General features: G+C 35.8%; 1 protein-coding gene across 1 annotated transcript in view; it reads left to right on the top strand.

Moving 5' to 3' along the window:
• Positions 1–8,521: 8,521 nt before the first annotated feature.
• LOC144968314 (xaa-Pro aminopeptidase 1-like) overlaps positions 8,522–19,985 on the top strand; it is a 54,737-nt gene continuing 43,273 nt past the window's right edge. Inside the window, exons 1-4 of the mRNA XM_078906555.1 lie at positions 8,522–8,718; positions 14,725–14,786; positions 15,354–15,479; positions 15,939–16,002. Coding sequence (XP_078762681.1) covers positions 8,676–8,718; positions 14,725–14,786; positions 15,354–15,479; positions 15,939–16,002 — 295 coding nt within the window. The 5' untranslated portion in view covers positions 8,522–8,675. The remainder of the gene's footprint in view (positions 8,719–14,724; positions 14,787–15,353; positions 15,480–15,938; positions 16,003–19,985) is intronic.

Here is a 19,985-nt window from a genome sequence, read left to right as displayed (position 1 = left end):
CTAGTCCTATATGTTTAGTGTTGCTGTTGGCTAGATATAAATTCTTTTTTAATTAAGACATCAAGTTATACCTGACAGACCTGACTGTTTTCCTTTATCGAGAAGTAAAAGGGAACAAACCTGTGTTGTAAAAAACTAAACTGGTTCCAATCTCATTGGAAGTGTAAAACCACTCTTCCGGAGGACTGAATACAAACATTGTGTAAATGATCTCCTAGCTTCAGAGTGATGTCATCTTGTTTTCTAGTATAAATATATGCTGGTCGTCAATAAAGATCATCCATCCTCGCTCTTTTACGTCTTGTAATCCTTAGAACCTGTTATACCCACCCTCTTTTTAATGAAAAATGAAATATAAGGTCAAAAGTGCGTATCTTCGCTGACGACACAGCATTATATAATCAGATAAGAACAACAGACGACTGTAAAACACTAAATGACGATCTAGCTAAACTACAAGAATAAATCAATAAACAATAAATCAAATGGACTTCATCGTATCAAAGTGCAATGTTCGACCCATCACAAATAAGAATGCACCGATATACATATATACATATGAATATCAACTTCATGGTCAAAACCTGGAACATGTAAAGACAGCAAAATACCTTGGTATTGAGTTTGATAAAAATCTGAAATGGAACGTCCAAATATTATGTCACCTGGCTTTAAAGACAAATCAAACAAGCGCTTACATCACCCGCAATTTAAAAAGATGCCCAATTTCAACTCAAACTCTTGCTTTTAAAACTATTGTTAGACCGATTTTGGAGTATGGCAGCTCAATTTGGAACCCATATACAAAGAAAAACATAGACACTTTAGAAAACATCCAAAGAAAAACAGCAAGACTCATCACAAACACATTCGATTCCCTCTCAAGAGCATCTGAAATAACACAATGGATTGGCCTTGAACCTCTGGAAAAGAAAAGAAAAATAGATAAAATTAAAATGTTTCACAAGATCTACTACAAAAAGTCGTGCCTTAAACTTCCACACGACATCGAAGATTTCATCACAAGAAAAACGAGGGAACGCACAGCAAGAGTAACCATCCCAATAGCAAAAATGGACGCCCACCTGCATTCGTTTTTCCCTTCCACTGCCCGACTGTGGAATAGCCTCCCAGCTGGCATAGCTGAAAACGGTTGCCAAATTGCCTTCATGCGGTTGCAAGAATTCACATTGTGACTTTCTAATCTACGTATTTTTATTAGTATTATGTGCAGTGTTTTAACAGGTTTACAATGTAATACCCTACAAACTGTGAAGTGGTCCTCAACAATATTGGAGGTTTCCAGAAGAAGAAGAAGAAGAAGAAGAAGAAGAAGAAGAAGAAGAAGAAGAAGAAGAAGAAGAAGAAGAAGAAGAAGAAGAAGAAGAAGAAGACGAAGAAGAAGAAGAAGAAGAAGAAGAAGAAGAAGAAGAAGAAGAAGAAGAAGAAGAAGTCGAACATGCATCCTGATACTAAAATAGTCATGCCACCTGTGATTCAATATGTTACTTATTCATTATTAGTCCCCCGAAGGACTGGTTACATACACAATTTCAAGGATTTTGGAACCGGAAAAGTAGGTGTAACGTCACGACTTTTCTTCCCTATTACGATACCCCAATGATTTCATTGAAACGCGAGTCGCATTGCTATACTATTCAATCAATAGTTAAAAACGTGTATATATCTTATGTCACTTTAGCAGGTTAGGGTTAAATCGAAAACCGTATGTAGAGGGTAAATAAACCCTCTAAACCTCGTTATTATTTGGACTGTGGGGTTTGTCAAATAATACGGTTTCTGCTTTTTATAACGTCAATCAAGAAATTGCAGTTTGTTATTTTGATGGGTTGTAAACGTTGAAGAGACTGTAAAATAAAGCAAACACGTTTAGATAAGTACAATCAATCCAAGACGATTGATTAATCTTTCGTTATATTTATGCTTAGACTTCCATATAATAAAATGTGCGATTGAGTTGTCTGGTAGAATGACATTCGCCTTTGGATCGGTAGGTCCCTGATTCAAGTCAGCTCTGGGTAGCGACACTTTGAGTCCTTAAAACAAGGCTCTTAACTAATTTTCTCACTGCATTCATGTGCATTATAAGTATCTGAGAGGTAATAAAGATGAAGTCTCTGTCGGAAAAAAAGTAATATCGTCTAACAAGCGTCATGTATTAGCGCCTTGCAAGCGTCAGTCATCTCTTGTCCCACGTGTTATGTTTTCCTATTTTCTTGGAACACCTGGAAGCGCTTATGTAATGGATATTGTACTTTGTAAAAGCTCAAGTTTTAAAAAATACAAAAGACGATGCTGATAAGATAGTTACGTCATTGACACTGGCTCTCTTAAACTCATAGCTTTGCACTGCCCGAGTGGTTAAGGCATTGCGCTGTGACCCGGAAGGTACCGGGTTTGAGCCCCGCATCAGCTTCTTTTGATTGTTTCCTTGGGCGAGATAATTAACCCCCAATTTTTTCACTTGGACAAAATGGGTGATTCCTGTTGACATCAGATATTTGTTTGATATAAATAATAATGTGAAATTGAATGTAAGCTTCAATTTAATTACAAAAACAGATAGAATGAACGTTTCGGTTTTCCCGTTTATGAACAAACAGGATAAATGAAACACTAAAGATGAATGAGATGATGTGGTAGTGGCGTTGTAAGATGATTCACTATCATGATCCCATTTGCCAAACTATTCAATAAAGCTGATTATTCACATTCACTGTCATGTCTCTTTATATTTTGCTGTTAGATTAGGACACCGTTGCAAAATACGTTGATCGTGTTTCGTCTGGAAATTGCACTGTATAAAAGTTCAATTTCTCTCTCTCTCTCTCTCTCTCTCTCTCTCTCTCTCTCTCTCTCTCTCTCTCTCTCTTTTATGGTCACAGCCTTGTTTTTCAACGTATTTTGGGGCAGTTCCAGACTACGAGTTTACAAAGACTATGACTTGACCACAACTAAATGAAATATTATGTTACACGTTCTTCCCTACACTGACGAAAGGCAGTTTTTTTTTCTTGGCCAGAAAACTGTTGCTTCGATTTTTGAAGACAAGCAACTTGTCAAAATGTAACAAAACTCAGAGTTCTTTGAAATCTCAGCTTTTCAGATTGTTGGACGAGGGGTCATGTAAATCGTCGACATTTTAAGTACAAGGTTTCAGGTCCAACAAATGTGGGTTGTTTAGTTGTCGTTTTTGGGTTTTTTGTTTTTGTTTTTGTTTTCTTGTTGTTGTTTTTTTGCCATGTAAAGCAGAGTTTGTACTGAAATGACACGATAATAGGTTTCGACATGATTATCCCATCTTCATGTTGTGTTGCTTCCTTGTTATTAACCACTTAGCTGTCGTAGTCTGGAAAGACACGTATTTAAACATTTCGACCTTGTGAGGTACCAGGTTTGAGAGGTTTTTTGTTGTTGTCAAGATGAGGATCATTATCGATGATTATAAATTTGAAGTACGAGTTTTCTGGTCAAATTTTTAAATACTTGTCTTTCGACATCATGGCTGTTAACTGGTTAACAAAACCTTACATGATACGACAACAAGCTTTGGTCACAGGCGGAGTCATATCAACATACAATTTACATTAAGACAACATAGACGCAAATATCTTATCTTTGAAAATGGCTAAGTAGGATAATATCATATTATCCATCCAATGCCTTATTCAAATCATGATATCGGAGCAATCCTTATAAATCTAAATTGTTTTCAATGATCACAACGTCATTCCCATATCTCAGTTTGTATTAAATTTCTCAAAGTGGTCAGTCGGATTAACGCTGTTTTGTTTTGTCTGTCTGTTTGTTGTCGTTTTTTGTTGTTTTTTTTTCGTTTTTTTTTCTTTTTTGTATTATTTTGTTTCGAACTGACTGCCACTCCATAAATAAACTAGATATACGCCAACCAACAGAACTTGTTAGGCTTCATGGAAAGCACAATCGTATCTCTCTCGGCCAAAACGATTAGGTTTTAGTTATAACAAAGTGCGGTCTTGTAGTCGTGTGGGATGACACTCGCCTTCGAACCTGTCTTAGGTTCCTGTAGGCTCGAGTCCCGCTTTGGGTGGTGCAAAACTGAGTGTTATGGGAGCACGTCTGACTGACATCCAGGCGGTCTGATGTTCGATCTCCAGTCGAGAAAGGCTGATTTTAAGGGATATTTGTTATGCTTGTATTTTTCTTTCTTGCTTTATCTGGAACTGTGTCTTACACACTGTTTCAGACCTTTGAGTTCTTGGGAAATGCTCTTTCCATCTCTAACCACATTCAGGTGTAAAATGGGTTCCTGGCTGGTAAGAGCGTTGTATTTGTAAAAATAAAATGTAACATCGCCTTACAAGCGTTATACCTTACCCTGCATGTCGAGTGTTGTCGTCTGCTTGGAGCCCCTTGTAAAGCGTCATGAGTACATTTAGTGGATATTACGCTTTATAAAAGCTCAAGTTGTTTTTAAAACTATATAAATAAAATGGTACATGATATTTATTTAAATATCATCTTGTCACTATATGGTTACTTGTTTGCGGCTATGTGGTCTAGTGGTATCGCCTACGGATCGAGCGGCGTATAGTGGAGTCCTCGAAAAAAGCACTTTACTCACATTATCTTACTGTAGTCAGGTATACAACGAGTACCTAGCCGTTAACAGCGTTGTCTCTGTCCGAAAAAGAAAACTGTAATATTGTCTAACAGGCGTCATCATGTCTCGCCCTACATATTAAGTGTTGCTGATGGCCAGGGACCCCTTGTAAAACGCTTTGAGCACGTTTATGGATGTTGTGCTATATAAAAGCTCTTTTTTTTTTGGAGGGGGGGGGGTGATTCCTGATCAAGACATCGTTTATAACCTGATATTTAGTGTAATAATGTACTGAAATGGGGGAGGGGGGGGGGGGGAGAGAGGAGAGATATCTTAAAACAACATTTTAAAAAACATATTAAAAATCTCGACCAATGTGACCCTGTTTCTAATTGTAAGTACGCCACATGTCATAAGATATTCTACACACACAAAAACACACACACACACACACACACACACACACACTTACAGAATTAATTATGTGATATGATTCTTGAATAGGTTGCTATATGTCAAGACCTACTATGCTTTATGAGACAGAATTTCCATATCATACTGATAACCGTCTTCTTTGTATTAGATACCATCCTACAAAGGGTCCAAGTGATACGAGGCTGCTGGGAGCGGTGGACCTTAAAAAGTAATCAACAAAAAATGAATAAAGCAGTTTTAAAAAAGTGCAAAATACCAAACACGGAACGGGCTCAAAATCCTTCTTCAGCTAACAACAAAAACAATAAAAACATAAAAACATTACTTTAAAATCTGGCTCTTTTAATTAATGTATCTAGTTATGTTTTTATTATTATTATTATTATTATTTGTTGTTGTTATTGGTTGAAGAAGCGTTTTCGTGTTTGGGATTTTGTTCTTTTTTTTTGGAAGCTATTATATTCACTTTTGTTTATTATTTTCTACAAAAGGTCCCAACGGCTCAATGGGTGGAGTACTCGCCTACCATGCAAAGGGGCAAGAGAAGATCTGGAGATATTTTCCCCTAACCCTCCTGTCAATCTAGCAGTGATCAGGTAACTGGTAACTGGATATATTAAATTTGACAGAAAGTAAGGTACCATAGGTTATCGTTCTTTCCAAAGGATAGAAAATTGATACTGTCCTTTAGCGCTACAGAAACCGGGACAAACTCCGGCTTCATTCCTGATCAAGACATCGTTTATAACCTGATATATTAGTGTGATAATGTACTGAAATGGGGGGGGGGGGGGGGAAGAGGAGAGATATCTTTAAAACAAAAAACATTTTTAAAAACATATTAAAAATCTCGACCAATGTGACCCTGTTTCTAATTGTATGTACGCTACATGTCATAAGATATTCTACACACACACACACACACACACACACACACACACACACACACACACACTTACAGAATTAATTATGTGATATGATTCTTGAATAGGTTGCTATATGTCAAGACCTACTATGCTTTATGAGACAGAATTTCCATATCATACAATACACTGATAACTGTCTTCTTTGTATTCGATACCATCCTACAAAGGGTCCAAGTGATACGAGGCTGCTGGGAGCGGTGGACCTTAAAAAGTAAGCAACAAAAAATGAATAAAGCAGTTTTAAAAAAGTGCAAAATACCAAACACGGAACGGGCTCAAAATCCTTCTTCAGCTAACAACAAAAACAATAAAAACATAAAAACATTACTTTAAAATCTGGCTCTTTTAATTAATGTATCTAGTTATGTTTTTATTATTATTATTTGTTGTTGTTGTTGGTTGAAGAAGCGTTTTCGTGTTTGGGATTTTGTTCTTTTTTTTTTTTTGAAGCTATTATATTCAATTTTGTTTATTATTTTCTACAAAAGGTCCCAACGTCTCAATTGGTGGAGTACTCGCCTACCATGCAAAGGGGCAAGAGAAGATCTGGAGATGTTTTCCCCCAACTCTCCTGTCAATCTAGCAGTGATCAGGTAACTGGTAACTGGATATATTAAATTTGACAGAAAGTAAGGTACCATAGGTTATCGTTCTTTCCAAAGGATAGAAAATTGATACTATCCTTTAGCGCTACAGAAACCGGGACAAACTCCGGCTTCATTCCTGATCAAGACATCGTTTATAACCTGATATTTAGTGTGATAATGTACTGAAATGGGGGGGGGGGGGGGGGGGAAGAGGAGAGATATCTTTAAAACAAAAAACATTTTTAAAAACATATTAAAAATCTCGACCAATGTGACCCTGTTTCTAATTGTATGTACGCTACATGTCATAAGATATTCTACACACACACACACACACACACACACACACACACACACACACACACACACACACACACTTACAGAATTAATTATGTGATATGATTCTTGAATAGGTTGCTATATGTGAAGACCTACTATGCTTTATGAGACAGAATTTCCATATCATACAATACACTGATAACCGTCTTCTTTGTATTAGATACCATCCTACAAAGGGTCCAAGTGATACTAGGCTGCTGGGAGCGGTGGACCTTAAAAAGTAAGCAACAAAAAATGAATAAAGCAGTTTAAAAAAAGTGCAAAATACCAAACACGGAACGGGCTCAAAATCCTTCTTCAGCTAACAACAAAAACAATATCAACATAAAACATTATAAATCTGGCTTCTTTTTAATTACCATGTACTAAGTTAGTTTTATTATTTTATTTGAGTGTTGTGGTTAAAAGAAGCGTTCAGTTGGATTATGTCTTTTTTTTTTTTGAACTATTAATTCACTTTGTTATATTTTTACAAAAGGTCCAACGGCTCAATGGGTGGGTACTCGCTACAATCAAAGGAGCAATGAAAGAACTGGAAATAAATTTACTAAACTCTGTCAATTACATGTATCAGGTAACTGTATACTGGATATTTAATTGTGACAGAAGTAAGGTCCATTGGGATTTCGTTCTTTTTTTTCAAGGAAGAATTATATACTGTCTTTATGCCTACAAAACGGCCAACGGCTTCAATGGGCTAATACTCTGAGCTATTGTAAAAAAAACGATCTGTATTTCCTAACCGTTGTCAAGTCTAGCGTTTACATTAAATGGAATTTTTTTTGCTGTGAAATTCCATATTATGTTACTCAAAATGAAGTTATTGTTTTCCATCAACAACGGACCATACTCGTATTTCTGGCATGTACATGAAGATTTGTAGTCAACATACTGTTATACCATACGTTGGTCTACTATAACTCGTTTACATCGAATTTCGTGAAATCATAGACCAATAACGATCCATCCAAATGCTAGACTCAACATAAAGATCAACATTAACGGCATACCTACTCGTCATCGTACGACAATACACAACAAAGCAGAAAAAAAAAAGTCTCTCCAAGCAAGAAAATAAGGAAACGGAAATAAATGCTAAGCGATGGATATAGGAAGTTTTTAAAATCCACTGTCGTAGATTGAACTGCCCCTGTCTGACTAAACACTTTTCTTGTCCATTTTTTTTTGCTAGGACACTCTTACTTCAAATCATTTTGAAACTGCCTTTCACCATCGGATAATCCGCGGATCGTTTTAAATGTCTTACTTCTTACTATACAGATGGATTTTGTCAAGATCGCCTTCACAATTACAAACCGCGGATGGCCCGGTGCTTAAAATCTGCTGTTTATCAATGTGTGTTATAGGCCCATACGTTGATCGATACCATGTCAAAAGTAATAAAACATTCTTCTTCTACAAAACTTCCTTCAAGTCTTAGGTTTGAGAATTCTTGACAAAAAAGCCACCTTCTTGGTCTATCATAATTTTATTTGCAGAAATGAAAAAAAGTGTTTTGTCAGAGTAAGCAGTAAAGACATGAGTCTAATGATACTTTTCGTTGCTATCTCTTTCTCCTGGGTTATATCAACGAGTATAATATGCCATTGGTTTTATTTAATGCCTAAATTATACGTCCTTGCGATAAGGCGCTTACAACACGAAATAGCTTGGCCCGAATAAAACTTATTTTTCTCGGTAGTTGTAGCAGTCGTTGTTTCATTGCATTCCATAAAGACAACCAAACACACGCTTGTTAAATTTGACCAGATATAATATATTATTATGATGTTAGGGAATGCTTCTGTTCTAGGCCTTATTCTCATAGGTATGGACTCTGAAATATTTGGGTAATTAAGAGCTTTTAAGATCTCATTATGGACTAATTTATTATTTATATTGTGTTGTGATTCGACTCTAAAATGATATGATTTGTTCAAATGCTTTTAATATTCAATGAACTTTAATTGTTTGTGATAATATGGTATGTTTTTATTTCTAAATTCTTTGAACTTTAAAATATTTCGTAATGAAGTCTATTTTTAAAAAAAAGTTCTATGAAATTTAATATATTCTAATTAAATCTTTTTGATCAAGATAAATTCTGTGAACTTCAAAATATTTTATGATAATATTTTTTAGATGATTACATTTATGTGTTTTAAAAATAATTTGTTATATGCTATCATGAACTTCAAATTATCATGTGCTATTATATATTATTATCATATATTGTATTACCTAATAATAATTATGATAATAATAATAATAATAATAAATATATAATAATAATAATAATAATAATAATAGTAATAATAATAATAATAATAATAATAATAATAATAATAATAATAATAATAATAATAATAATAATAATAATAATAATAAGACAATTATTTCTTATGTGCTGTTAACGCCACCTTCACTTTAATAATGTTCTGGTGTACGTTGAAAATACGTTTTTTTTTCAATTTAGTTATTTTTAATAAAACTAGTAAAAAGCCCGCAATTTCACGGGGAAAGAACTATTTACATTCGATATTCTACCCACCATCGTTTAATGAGGGCATATGGGTAAACAACGTTGTCTGTGTAACTTGGTACATCCCCCCTGTTGATTTTTCTATGTGGCCCACCATGAAGTGTAAGCTACTATAGCCTCTGACCCGTGACACAGCAACTTCTAGTTGTCCGTGTGTGAAAACAGGTTGTGGTAAGAAAGTCAACTACGAAAATAAACCTGAAGTAGCAGACGTGAGCAGACTTGAAAGACGATCCTGGGATCGAGAACTTACCTTACAGTACAGCACTCTGGTGATCATGTTTGGTGGCGTTTGGCACCGTTTTTATGCACCTCCACTGGAGGTGTACAAAAACGCACCATTTTTATGCACCTCCGTTGGCGCTGCTGGTTGATTAATGAAAATGTTTCTGCTTGAAGCTCGAAGGAAAAAATAACGATAAGTGTTGAATTGTAAGCCTCAATTTAATAGACGAAGACATATTGTGGAAGTTTCTGATTTCCCCTTTATCAACAAAACACGACGAATAAGACACTAAGAACGAATGAGAGATGTGTAGTGTGAATGGCGTAAATAAGGTAATTAGACATAAACAATGATGGGACGGGAAGTTTTTGAAAAACAACAAAACAAACCCCCAAAAAAAGAAGAAGAAGAAGAAAAACAGAAAAAAACCCCAATAAAATTACAAAGACGCGTTAAACGAATACACTGATGATAATGATAAAATATTATAAAATGATAACAATCAACGTTTACATATAAATGCACATCGATAACACATCGAATGGTACCGATGTTTTTTTTAACAAAATATAATAATAAACGATAATAATAATAATAGGTTAATTTAAGGTTTTAAATATATATCCAGTAACTATAACAACGAAAATGATGTATTTCTCAATAAAGTAAACTTTTTTTTAAATGTCCACAATGGGACTGAACCCAGTACTTTCAAGGTTAGAGTCTGACAGCTTATCCACTGCGCTACGGAGCCACCTGACTATTCATAACATTTAATAAGGTCTTTCTTAAACCTTATTTTACCTTCAATGCTACTTCTATTTTCTTGTTTTTAATTTCCATTTTTTTAGATTATTATTATTTTTTAAAATTTATTACCAAAGAAGTTAAACCTGGATATTATCCACCCGAAAACATTACATTGAAAGCATCAAAGGGGCAATAATAATACTCTATGTCATAAATAGATGAAAACTGTTGAAAACTTAGTGTAGATCTGATATCCTTAAAGTAATTAAGTGAATGCATTATTTCGAATGCGACGATTTGCGTAAAAATGCCAAACTGACAACTTTTTACTGTGTCGAAATTGGTTGTTTTTGAGAGTGTTAGTATCGTCGATTTGACTCAACGAACTTTCAAACTGACTTTAAATTATAAAAGGAAATCAAATTATCTGTTTATCTATCTGTAAAAAATACATTTCTAATTTTCAAATCTTTCAGTAGAGTTGTGCGCCGTATAATTTTTTTTTTTATTGACTCAAATGGCACAATGTTGTCCACAAGGCTAGAATATATTTTTTAAAGACAACAGTCTACACGTTTTTATATTTCATGTTCTAAACTGCATTACACAGTTCCTCCCCGCCTCCCCTCTTTTCACTTAATTAATTGCGCACCTTTTAGAAATATCTAGCATTCTATTTTAATTCGTGCCTCCTTACAACAAAGGAGCATACCAATTTCCTGCCAACCAATGTTTTGTTTATTCATCTTAACTACGCCACTACCACAGTATCTCATTCATCATTCATCTGTGGTGTTTCATTCATCCTGTTTTGTTGATAAAGGGGAACCCGAAACGTTCATTTGATCTGTTTTTGTAATTAAATTGAAGCTTACATTCAATTTCACATTATCACTTATTTCTTCGATCTTCGAGCAGCAACATTTACATTAAGTGAATACATTATACTGGGGATGTAGGAGCTTTCGGAATGTCTCCCCGTTACTTAACGTATGGAAAAACAAACATCCTAGCACCTTTACTAAGACTTATGACTAATCCTAATAGAAAAAAAATCCTCCGATCTCGAGCTAACCTTAATAGAAAAATGATGACAAATTGAATAAATAAACGCCTGACAAAATATCAACGGTGAAAATACAAATTTAAAGAATACTGGGGATGTAGGAGCTTTCGAAATGTCTCTCCTTTACTTAACTTATGGGAAAAAAACACCCTAGCACCTTTACTAAGACTTATGACTAACCCTAATAGAAAAAAATCCTTCGATCTCGAGCTAACCCTTATAGTAAAAAAGACCCTCGGACTCAAAATGGCAACTGAAAATCAAAACAATGGTCAAAATCCATCTGTCAACTTTTGGTTGTTCTTCCTGTCGTAAAAACGCCAGTCAACTTTTTACAGTGACGAAATTGGTTGATTTTGAGAGTGTTTAGTGTCATCGGTACGTATTTTATGATATCTGTGTGACTCAACGAACTTTCAAACTGACTTTAAATTATAAAAGGAAATCAAGTTATCTGTTTATCTATCTGTAAAAAATACATTTCTAATTGTCAAATCTTTCAGTAGAGTTGTGCACCGTATCAATTTTTTTATTGACTCAAATAAGCACAATGTTTTCCACAATGCTATATTTTTAAAAGAAAGGATGTATTTCACATACCTATTGATGAATAAAATTAAAGCTATGGTTTAACATGGGATCCCAATAGTTCAGGTGATAGTGCACTCTCATTACATACAAAGGGACCGAGATCGGAACCGGGTGAAGTCAAAAAAAACTTTTTCCCAACCTCCCCCCCCCCCTACCTAGTCCACTTATCAATGATTGAGTAGCTGGGCTGGGTCTGTTAAGATATGACAGACTTTTTGATATACTACAGCGTCCTATCCAAAGGGTAGCAAGCAATTGCTATTGTCCATTTCACCCTATAGGAACCGGGATAAATTCCGGCTCTATGGGCCTAATGGCTCTGAAGGGCTGAATTGTTTGCTGCCTTTTGTATTGGACGCTAGTCTATCGCAAGGTACTGTCCGACAGGTCTAAGAGACCCAGATACCCATTCACTGCTGGGTAGACGGGGATGGGGGAGCAGAAAAAAATCTCGACTGCACCAAGGATCGATTTTGGTCCCTTTGAATGTGAAGTGAGTGCTCTACCAACTGAGCTATCGGCACCCCAACCAAAATATGAAACTTGAGTTTAATTCATATTCATTGTAGGACAGAATACATTCTTACATTGAAAATAAACCCTGAAAACTCGTAAATTCTAAACTAACTTTTAAGGGTAAAATGAATCCCGACATAAAACCGTTTTGAGACGTTGAGTCACATAATATATGAATATTGACAGCTATTTGAAGGTAAAAAATACATTCTGGCCAAAGTAAAGAATAAGATTGGGTTTTTTTTAAAAGTGTTACAGTGGCTATTAACATTTGTATCCACCTTGTTGGTCTGGTATTTTGTTGGAATGCCTAGATAACTTAAATGTCAATAAAAGTAAAGAAAACATAAATCGGAATTTAGAAATTGATCGTTTTTAACCAGGTTGTTGCCGCACTCTAAAAAATGTATTTAAGAATTTAGCCAGAAAACTAGTCCTTTAAATATTGATCAATTTAAATTTTCCTCAAATGCTTTGCAAACCTAAAGTTATGCAGCTTAAGCTAAACAAATATTAATGAACATGCTACTTTTGCAGGTGAAAGCCAATCTGCCACTTCAACTGTAAAAATACAATCTGCCTATTAATAGAAAATGACCAGTAGTCCAAGGCTAAGGTCAATTTAAGGATCGAGAATTACCGTCTAGTCGCCAATTTTTTTTTAAAGAACTAATGTTTATGGTCTAAGGGGCGTTTGTCACTTTTTAATTTGCCGGTAATTCTGTGCTCGATGATAAAAATTTAACATTGGCTTTATGTTGACAGCCAACACTATTTTTAAAAAAAAGAGAATTAAAATTTTCGTCATCAATTTTTGTTGCGGATTTGCTAGAATTGCGTTGAAAAAATTATACTCGCAATTACACATAAAAGAACTCAGCATTGCGACCTAGCAGATTGTCTTCGTATTAATTTGAGTCAATGGATGATAGAATTAGCCTGAAACATAATGAGGTTTGCAAGTTACTCACTCGTATACCAGTCTGTACTGGATGGCATAGATTTTACATTGGCAGTTAGAAACAATAATATGATCCCCAACCCTTTTTTTGTATTAGATTATCGTTCAAAGGAAAAGCCATACATTTATGCCTATTAGTCATCGATCTTCATTATATCACCAAGTTAGCAAAATGAACATGAACTTAAAAGTCTTCACTTTTCTGTCCTTCTATTTCGGAACCATAACAGTGCTATACAATTCTGTTTGTGTAATGTGATTATATAAAATGAAAACGCCAAAAGAAGCTCAACAACGTCTCATAGTCCATTTCGGCATACCATAATAGGACATAAAAAATGATTTTTTAAAAACAAACGAATAAACAAACGATGATCAATAACTCTTTTGTGCATCTGACAATAAGAAGCATTCACTTTATGTCTCAGTAAGTTTAGAATATCAGTTTCCTTGTTTGTTTGTTTTTTAAATCGTGTTTATGTCCTGTTATAGTCTGCCAAAATGAACTATGAGGCGTTGTTGACACGTTCTCGGGCAGATGGATTGGGAGAAATTGACTCGATTGCCTGATCGCCTGGGTCACTGGACATTTCTCCGTATGACTTATCCCTATGGGGTCACATCAGAGACATTGTTTATTCATCCCCCGCACATCTTGGAATCCTTATAAGAAACAAGAGCTGGTATTGAATCCATCACGTTACAAAAGCTACAAAACTCTTGGAAATAACTCGAAAATAGGTTGAATTCGCTAGTAAGTAGCCATGGCAACCATACTAAGGTGCATAGAGCAAAAAATAATGGTAAACAAAATCTTAAGTATTTGTGAATGAACATGTAACATGTCCGTGTTTAAAGTAAATTGACAGTAACGTTGTTTAAGATGTTCTTAAACTGGGGAAAACGTTATGGAGGAAAGAGGCAAAGTATATTGTTGGACATTTAATGTGATGAAAAACCGTGAAAAATCTTTATATAAAAGTTCATTACAACTCAGCACCCTTTTTTGGCTGTCTTTTCCAGGCTTTTTGTTGTTTAAGATGTTCTTAAACTGGGGAAAACGTTATGGAGGAAAGAGGCAAAGTATATTGTTGGACATTTAATGTGATGAAAAACCGTAAAAAATCTTTATATATAAAAGTTCATTACAACTCAGCACCCTTTTTTGGCTGTCTTTTCCAGGCTTTTTGTGTACAACTGGTGCGACAACCATTGCCGATCGGAAGGCTTGCGGGAATGGAGATGTAAGTAGAGACATCAGTCCGAATGTAACCCATAGCTGGAAATGGTATTATGTCGGCTTAAATTATGTGCGGGTATGTAGTCTGGTGGTATGACACTCGCTTTCAGACCGGATGGTCCTGGGTTCGAATCTCGCTAGGCGCATAGTTGAGCCCTTGGAAAAGGCTCTTTACTCACTTTCTCTCACCGTACTCAGGTGTAAAATGAGTACCTGGTCGTTACAGCGTTGTCTCTGTCCGAAAAAAATTAATATCGCCTAACAGGCGACATGTTCCATCCTACATGTTGAGTGTTGCTGTTGGCCAGGGACCCCATGTAAAGCGCTTTGAGCATGTTTAGTGGATATTGCACTATGTAAATGCTCTATTTTTTTTTAAATCAGACGCCAAAATGGGATTAATTTTAGAGTAAAAATGACTATAAATGTGAAATGTTAGTTTTTTGTCAGTTTAAAGAATAATATTCATTTGGCTTACGTTTCTTTTATTTTTTTTTTAATGAAAATTATTTCCTAGAGTGCAAAATCCTAAAAAGTATTATTCAAACTTATCATCATTAACCTGCCCCAGACTCAGCCCAACACGAGAGTCAACACGGGGAGTCGGCTATCTGCTTTCCGGGACGCCATGAAAGCTATCGTTTTAGCGGATGGAAGATTGTCAGCATTTATCGTTGGTTCTAGCGATGCACATGATGTAAGCTTATCATCATCATCATCATCATCATCATCATAATCATCATCATCATCATCATCATCATCATCATCATCACCGCCAACTTAACTACCATCATCATCACAACTATCACCACCACCACTACTACCACCACCACCACTACCACACCACCACCACTACAACCACCACAAACCATCCTCATCATCATCTTCATCATCATCATCATCATCATAATCATCATCATCATCATCATCATTATCAATCATCATCATCATCATCATCATCGTTGCTAACAGGGACATCATAATGACTAGAGAATCTCTCTCTCTCTCTCTCTCTCTCTCTCTCTCTCTCTCTCTCTCTCTCTCTCTCTGTGTATGTGTGTGTGTGTGTGTGTCTGTCTGTTTTCACCAATAACCCACTCTTTCCCTCTCCCGTTTCCCTCTCTATACACATGCACTTCCTCTCCCACAACGACAGAGTGAGTACACCAGTGAGTACGACAAGAGGAGGAAATACATGACAGGTTTTGGCTTCTCCGCCGGTAAGTCTTTGCCTGTATTCGGATAAAACGTAAACGGGGTTTTCAAACCCAATGTCTTTTGGGGATATCAAATATTACACAATTCATTGAACGTGCACTGAATTTATTTGGCAAATAACATATCGGAACCATTCGGGGAATAACTATACATTTACATTGTTTCCACATTTCATATTTTGTAACATTACATATTTGTGTTTGTTTTTTGTCTCCTGACGAAGATCAAGGACCAAAACGTTGTTTATTTTGTGCTGTTCCCTTATGTATGAGTCACATTTACTCACTGTATCTTTCTCCCCGCAGTGTGAAGAACTGCGCCATCGTGTATAAATCAAGGTTGATGTCTTTGGTCCCAGAGACCGCCAAAACTGACTCATATCCTTGAAATATCAATATGTAGTAAACCGACCGTGCCTTCCCAATTTCATCACTCTCGTTCGATGATTCTATCTGTTTGCTCCATTGACCAACCAATGGATAACATTACCAGAATTTGATTTTTTTATAATGTGCTTCACCGGGTATTTTTTTTAGAAATCATTCTCACGTGTCCATTCTCTGTTGAGCAATACCGGGAGTGATTCATTGATGAATCGAAATAATGATGGGGCTTCATTTTAGAATCGTGTTTTAATAAGCAGGAAGCTGAGGTGTTTGATAAATCAATTTCATAAAAACGTTTGCGCACAGACCCATCCGGTATCTTGTGGACAGAAATGTAAACTCCGGCCAAATTTTTGCGATTTCGACCCGGAATCAACATGGCATTTCCTGCAAAATTCAAGTTGGATTTTCTTCAGTGATTTAAGATCCACGCAAAATTCTTTTTGTGCTGATGTTCAAGACATGGCTGCTGAATAGATGATTTTAAAAAGGAAACAATTAGTCGTGCATTTTGAAATCCAGATGGTCAAAATCACTTCCTTTCAAATTTTGTGCAAATTGGTTTGTGAATAACAAAGTCCTGAAACATTTGTTGGAAAACAAAAAAAAAAAAAATTAGTTTTGAGATAGCGAGTATTTTTTTCCATTTTGGCTAGAAAAAATGCTGGCTTCAAACAACGATCAATCCAGAAGATTCCAAGCCTGTCAACGAATCTTAAATCCCGTTTGATGTCTCGGCATTAAGAATTTTTGAATAACTAGGGTTCATTTTAATTGATAGATATAGGAAATAACGTAGCGAAAATTAATATAACGACTTCATCTAAAGAGCAAAATACCAAACAGGGAACGTTTCGGATTATCAACCCGTCTTTAGCCGATAGAAAAAACCCCAGTTAACACTGAATAAATCACGTTAAATCCTGACAACCGGCAGATTTAAAGGGACGAATTAACGTTGTAATCGTTTTTATTATTGACTGAAGAAGGGTTTTGAGTCTGAAATGTTCCGTGTTTGTATTTTGTTCTTTTTTGAAGATGTTTTACCCATTGTTATACATTACATTTTACAGTCCACAGTTTTTAGAAGACTGGATAATACCTTGTGCAACTGATCTTCTGGTTAAAGAGAGATGGAATCTTATTTTCTAGCCTAAATAAATGCTGGTCGTCAATAAAGATCATCCATCCTTACTCGCTCTTTTACGCCCCGTAATCATAAGAATCTGCCTATAAACACCCTGCTGTTAACACACTCGTTACACACTTCCAATGAGTTTTGTACCGGAAGAGAGGACGATGTGACGTCACGACTTTTGCTTCCTATTATATGATAAAATAAAGCTAGACATTTAACCAACAGTCATCTAGATACGGTCTAGTTATACTTTTAGTGTATATATTCAGCTTTCTTAATTTAGTCACGTTTGTTTAGAGGTAATCAAATTGATTAACGTCAGTGATATGGTACATCAGGAATATTTTCAACTTGCATCAGAAAAGTGCTGAGTTCGCGTCACTATAGTCCTGTTTGTTCTTGGGTACGTGGCATTGCCTTGGAGACACGAATTCAATCCCTCGTGGGGGCGGGGACCTACACTCCTCTAAGCTTGGTGAGATGTTGCCAGGCTTTGATACCAGTAAGAGGAGACACTGGGTAGCTGCGAATCGACTTCGGTCGAGGAGCTGCCTAACGGCAAGTGCGTTACATCGGTGGGGTCTAACTTCCTGTCCAATATGTCCACGCTGTGGGCAAGAACCCGAGACGGCAGAGCATCTAGTCGAAAGGTGTGTTGTGACGATGCTACCAGGCGGGTTCGCGACGGTGCACGAATGCGGACCGGACTTTGCTGATTGGGTCGATCGTCATAACATAATAGTGTGAACCATAAGAAGCTGCTGCCTTGGAGACGACTGATGTGTCTTTGGTAACGCGTCACTTTTTGAAAGTCAAAATTTGTTTCATCTTTATCTAAAAAAAAAAAAAAAGGTCACGCCTTGTACTCGTCTAATTCCTAAAAGCTAAAATGTCATTTACTTAATATCAACTTTTCGTCATATCCCATTTTTTCTCCTTATATAAGACAACTAATCAAAGTCTGGTTCAAATAACCCAACTCGATCTCCGTCCGGTTAAATAAAACTGTGCCATAGTGACCTCTCCTCCGCCCCCGCCCCCCCCCCCCCACCTTTACACACCCACCTATTTGCGCCAAATCTTTAAAAAACAAACAAACAAACAAACAAACAAAAAGACCAAAATAAACATGCATACTACCTAATATCAGAACAATACATGCCATTTATAAAGAATCATGCACTCCATTTTCATGAACAAGGGAGGCTACTTATCCATCAGTCGTAATGAACTTTTTGTCTAGTCCAATCATGGACCTAACAGTCTATGAGTCCAATGGAGTTTATCTTAAGCAGATTCCACTGTAACATATGAACACCAGAGTGGAATCATAATGATGAAATGCCGCCCCAAAACGGTATTTTGTCGGAGAGATTTTTGTTTATACTTGAACTCATAGTTTAACAATGAGACTTGGATTAGGTATTATCTTTATTAAACCGCCTTACATTGGAAAAGCCGTATCAAAAATATTTTGCTAGAAAAGTCGTCCTTCAAATATCGATCGCCTGGTCCCAGGTTTGAGAATTTTTGCAAAAATGAGTTATTTAAATCGATTGGTTTTTGAATGAGGTTTCTGGCCACATCTTTAATAAGGCGTCTTTCCAGGGTATGGCAGTTAACTGGCAAAAGTGTATGAATGTAGTGTCTTAAACTGACAAAAATTAACATGTCATATTTTTAGTCATTTTATTTTTGAATCTCTTATTTACATGATCACAACCTCTGAATTAATACCATTTTTGACGATTGGTCACACACACAATTGCAGTTCATTGTGCCGAGTTTTTATGATTAATTCTCGCCATTAAACCTGAAAAGGAAAAGAAATAATTGATAGCTGGCGCCTTGCTCAAAGTTATTTCAGTTTTGTTCAGCATTCATTTTTTTTATATAAGACACATCAGTCGAAAATAGTGATTCGAGTTTATTATGCGAGGATTTTACAAATTATCATTCATTTTACCAGTAAACTGCCGTACTCAGGAAAGACTTATTTGGCCATAAAATCCATGGTCCCAGGTTTGAGAGTTTTTGCCAATATTAGGGTTATTTAAAATGCAGGCTGGTTTTCCAAAACTCGTTAAGTCGATTTTTCTACATTTTGAGATTTTCCATCCAGGAGATAAAACGAAATGTAAATTTTATTTGAAGCATCAAATGGCACAGTTTCCATAGATTTGTGTGAATTTTAAGTTTAAATTTTATTTCAAAAATCGAGTATTATAATTATGATACAAATGTTGACAAGGAGCTCATTAACCACCGTGGTAGTTACCTTGGAACCGAAAATACCAAAAGAAAAACAAAAACAAAAACAACATTCTGACAACTTTAACGTCAGCCAAAATCAATAGAAGTGCATTTCCCATGCGATTCCTCTCAAAGTCTACATTTCTTTGAGAGCAATCGATATTTGTCTAGCCCTGTAGATGAGGGCGTTCAATTTTACTCTATTCTA

The sequence above is a fragment of the Berghia stephanieae genome, chromosome 3 (genome assembly GCF_034508935.2).
Source record: "Berghia stephanieae isolate SIO BIC M18660-M18661 chromosome 3, UCSD_Bste_1.3, whole genome shotgun sequence".
Lineage (NCBI taxonomy): Eukaryota > Metazoa > Mollusca > Gastropoda > Nudibranchia > Aeolidiidae > Berghia > Berghia stephanieae.
The sequence above is the reverse complement of the archived record's forward strand: the minus strand, read 5'-3'. Positions and strand labels throughout refer to the sequence as shown.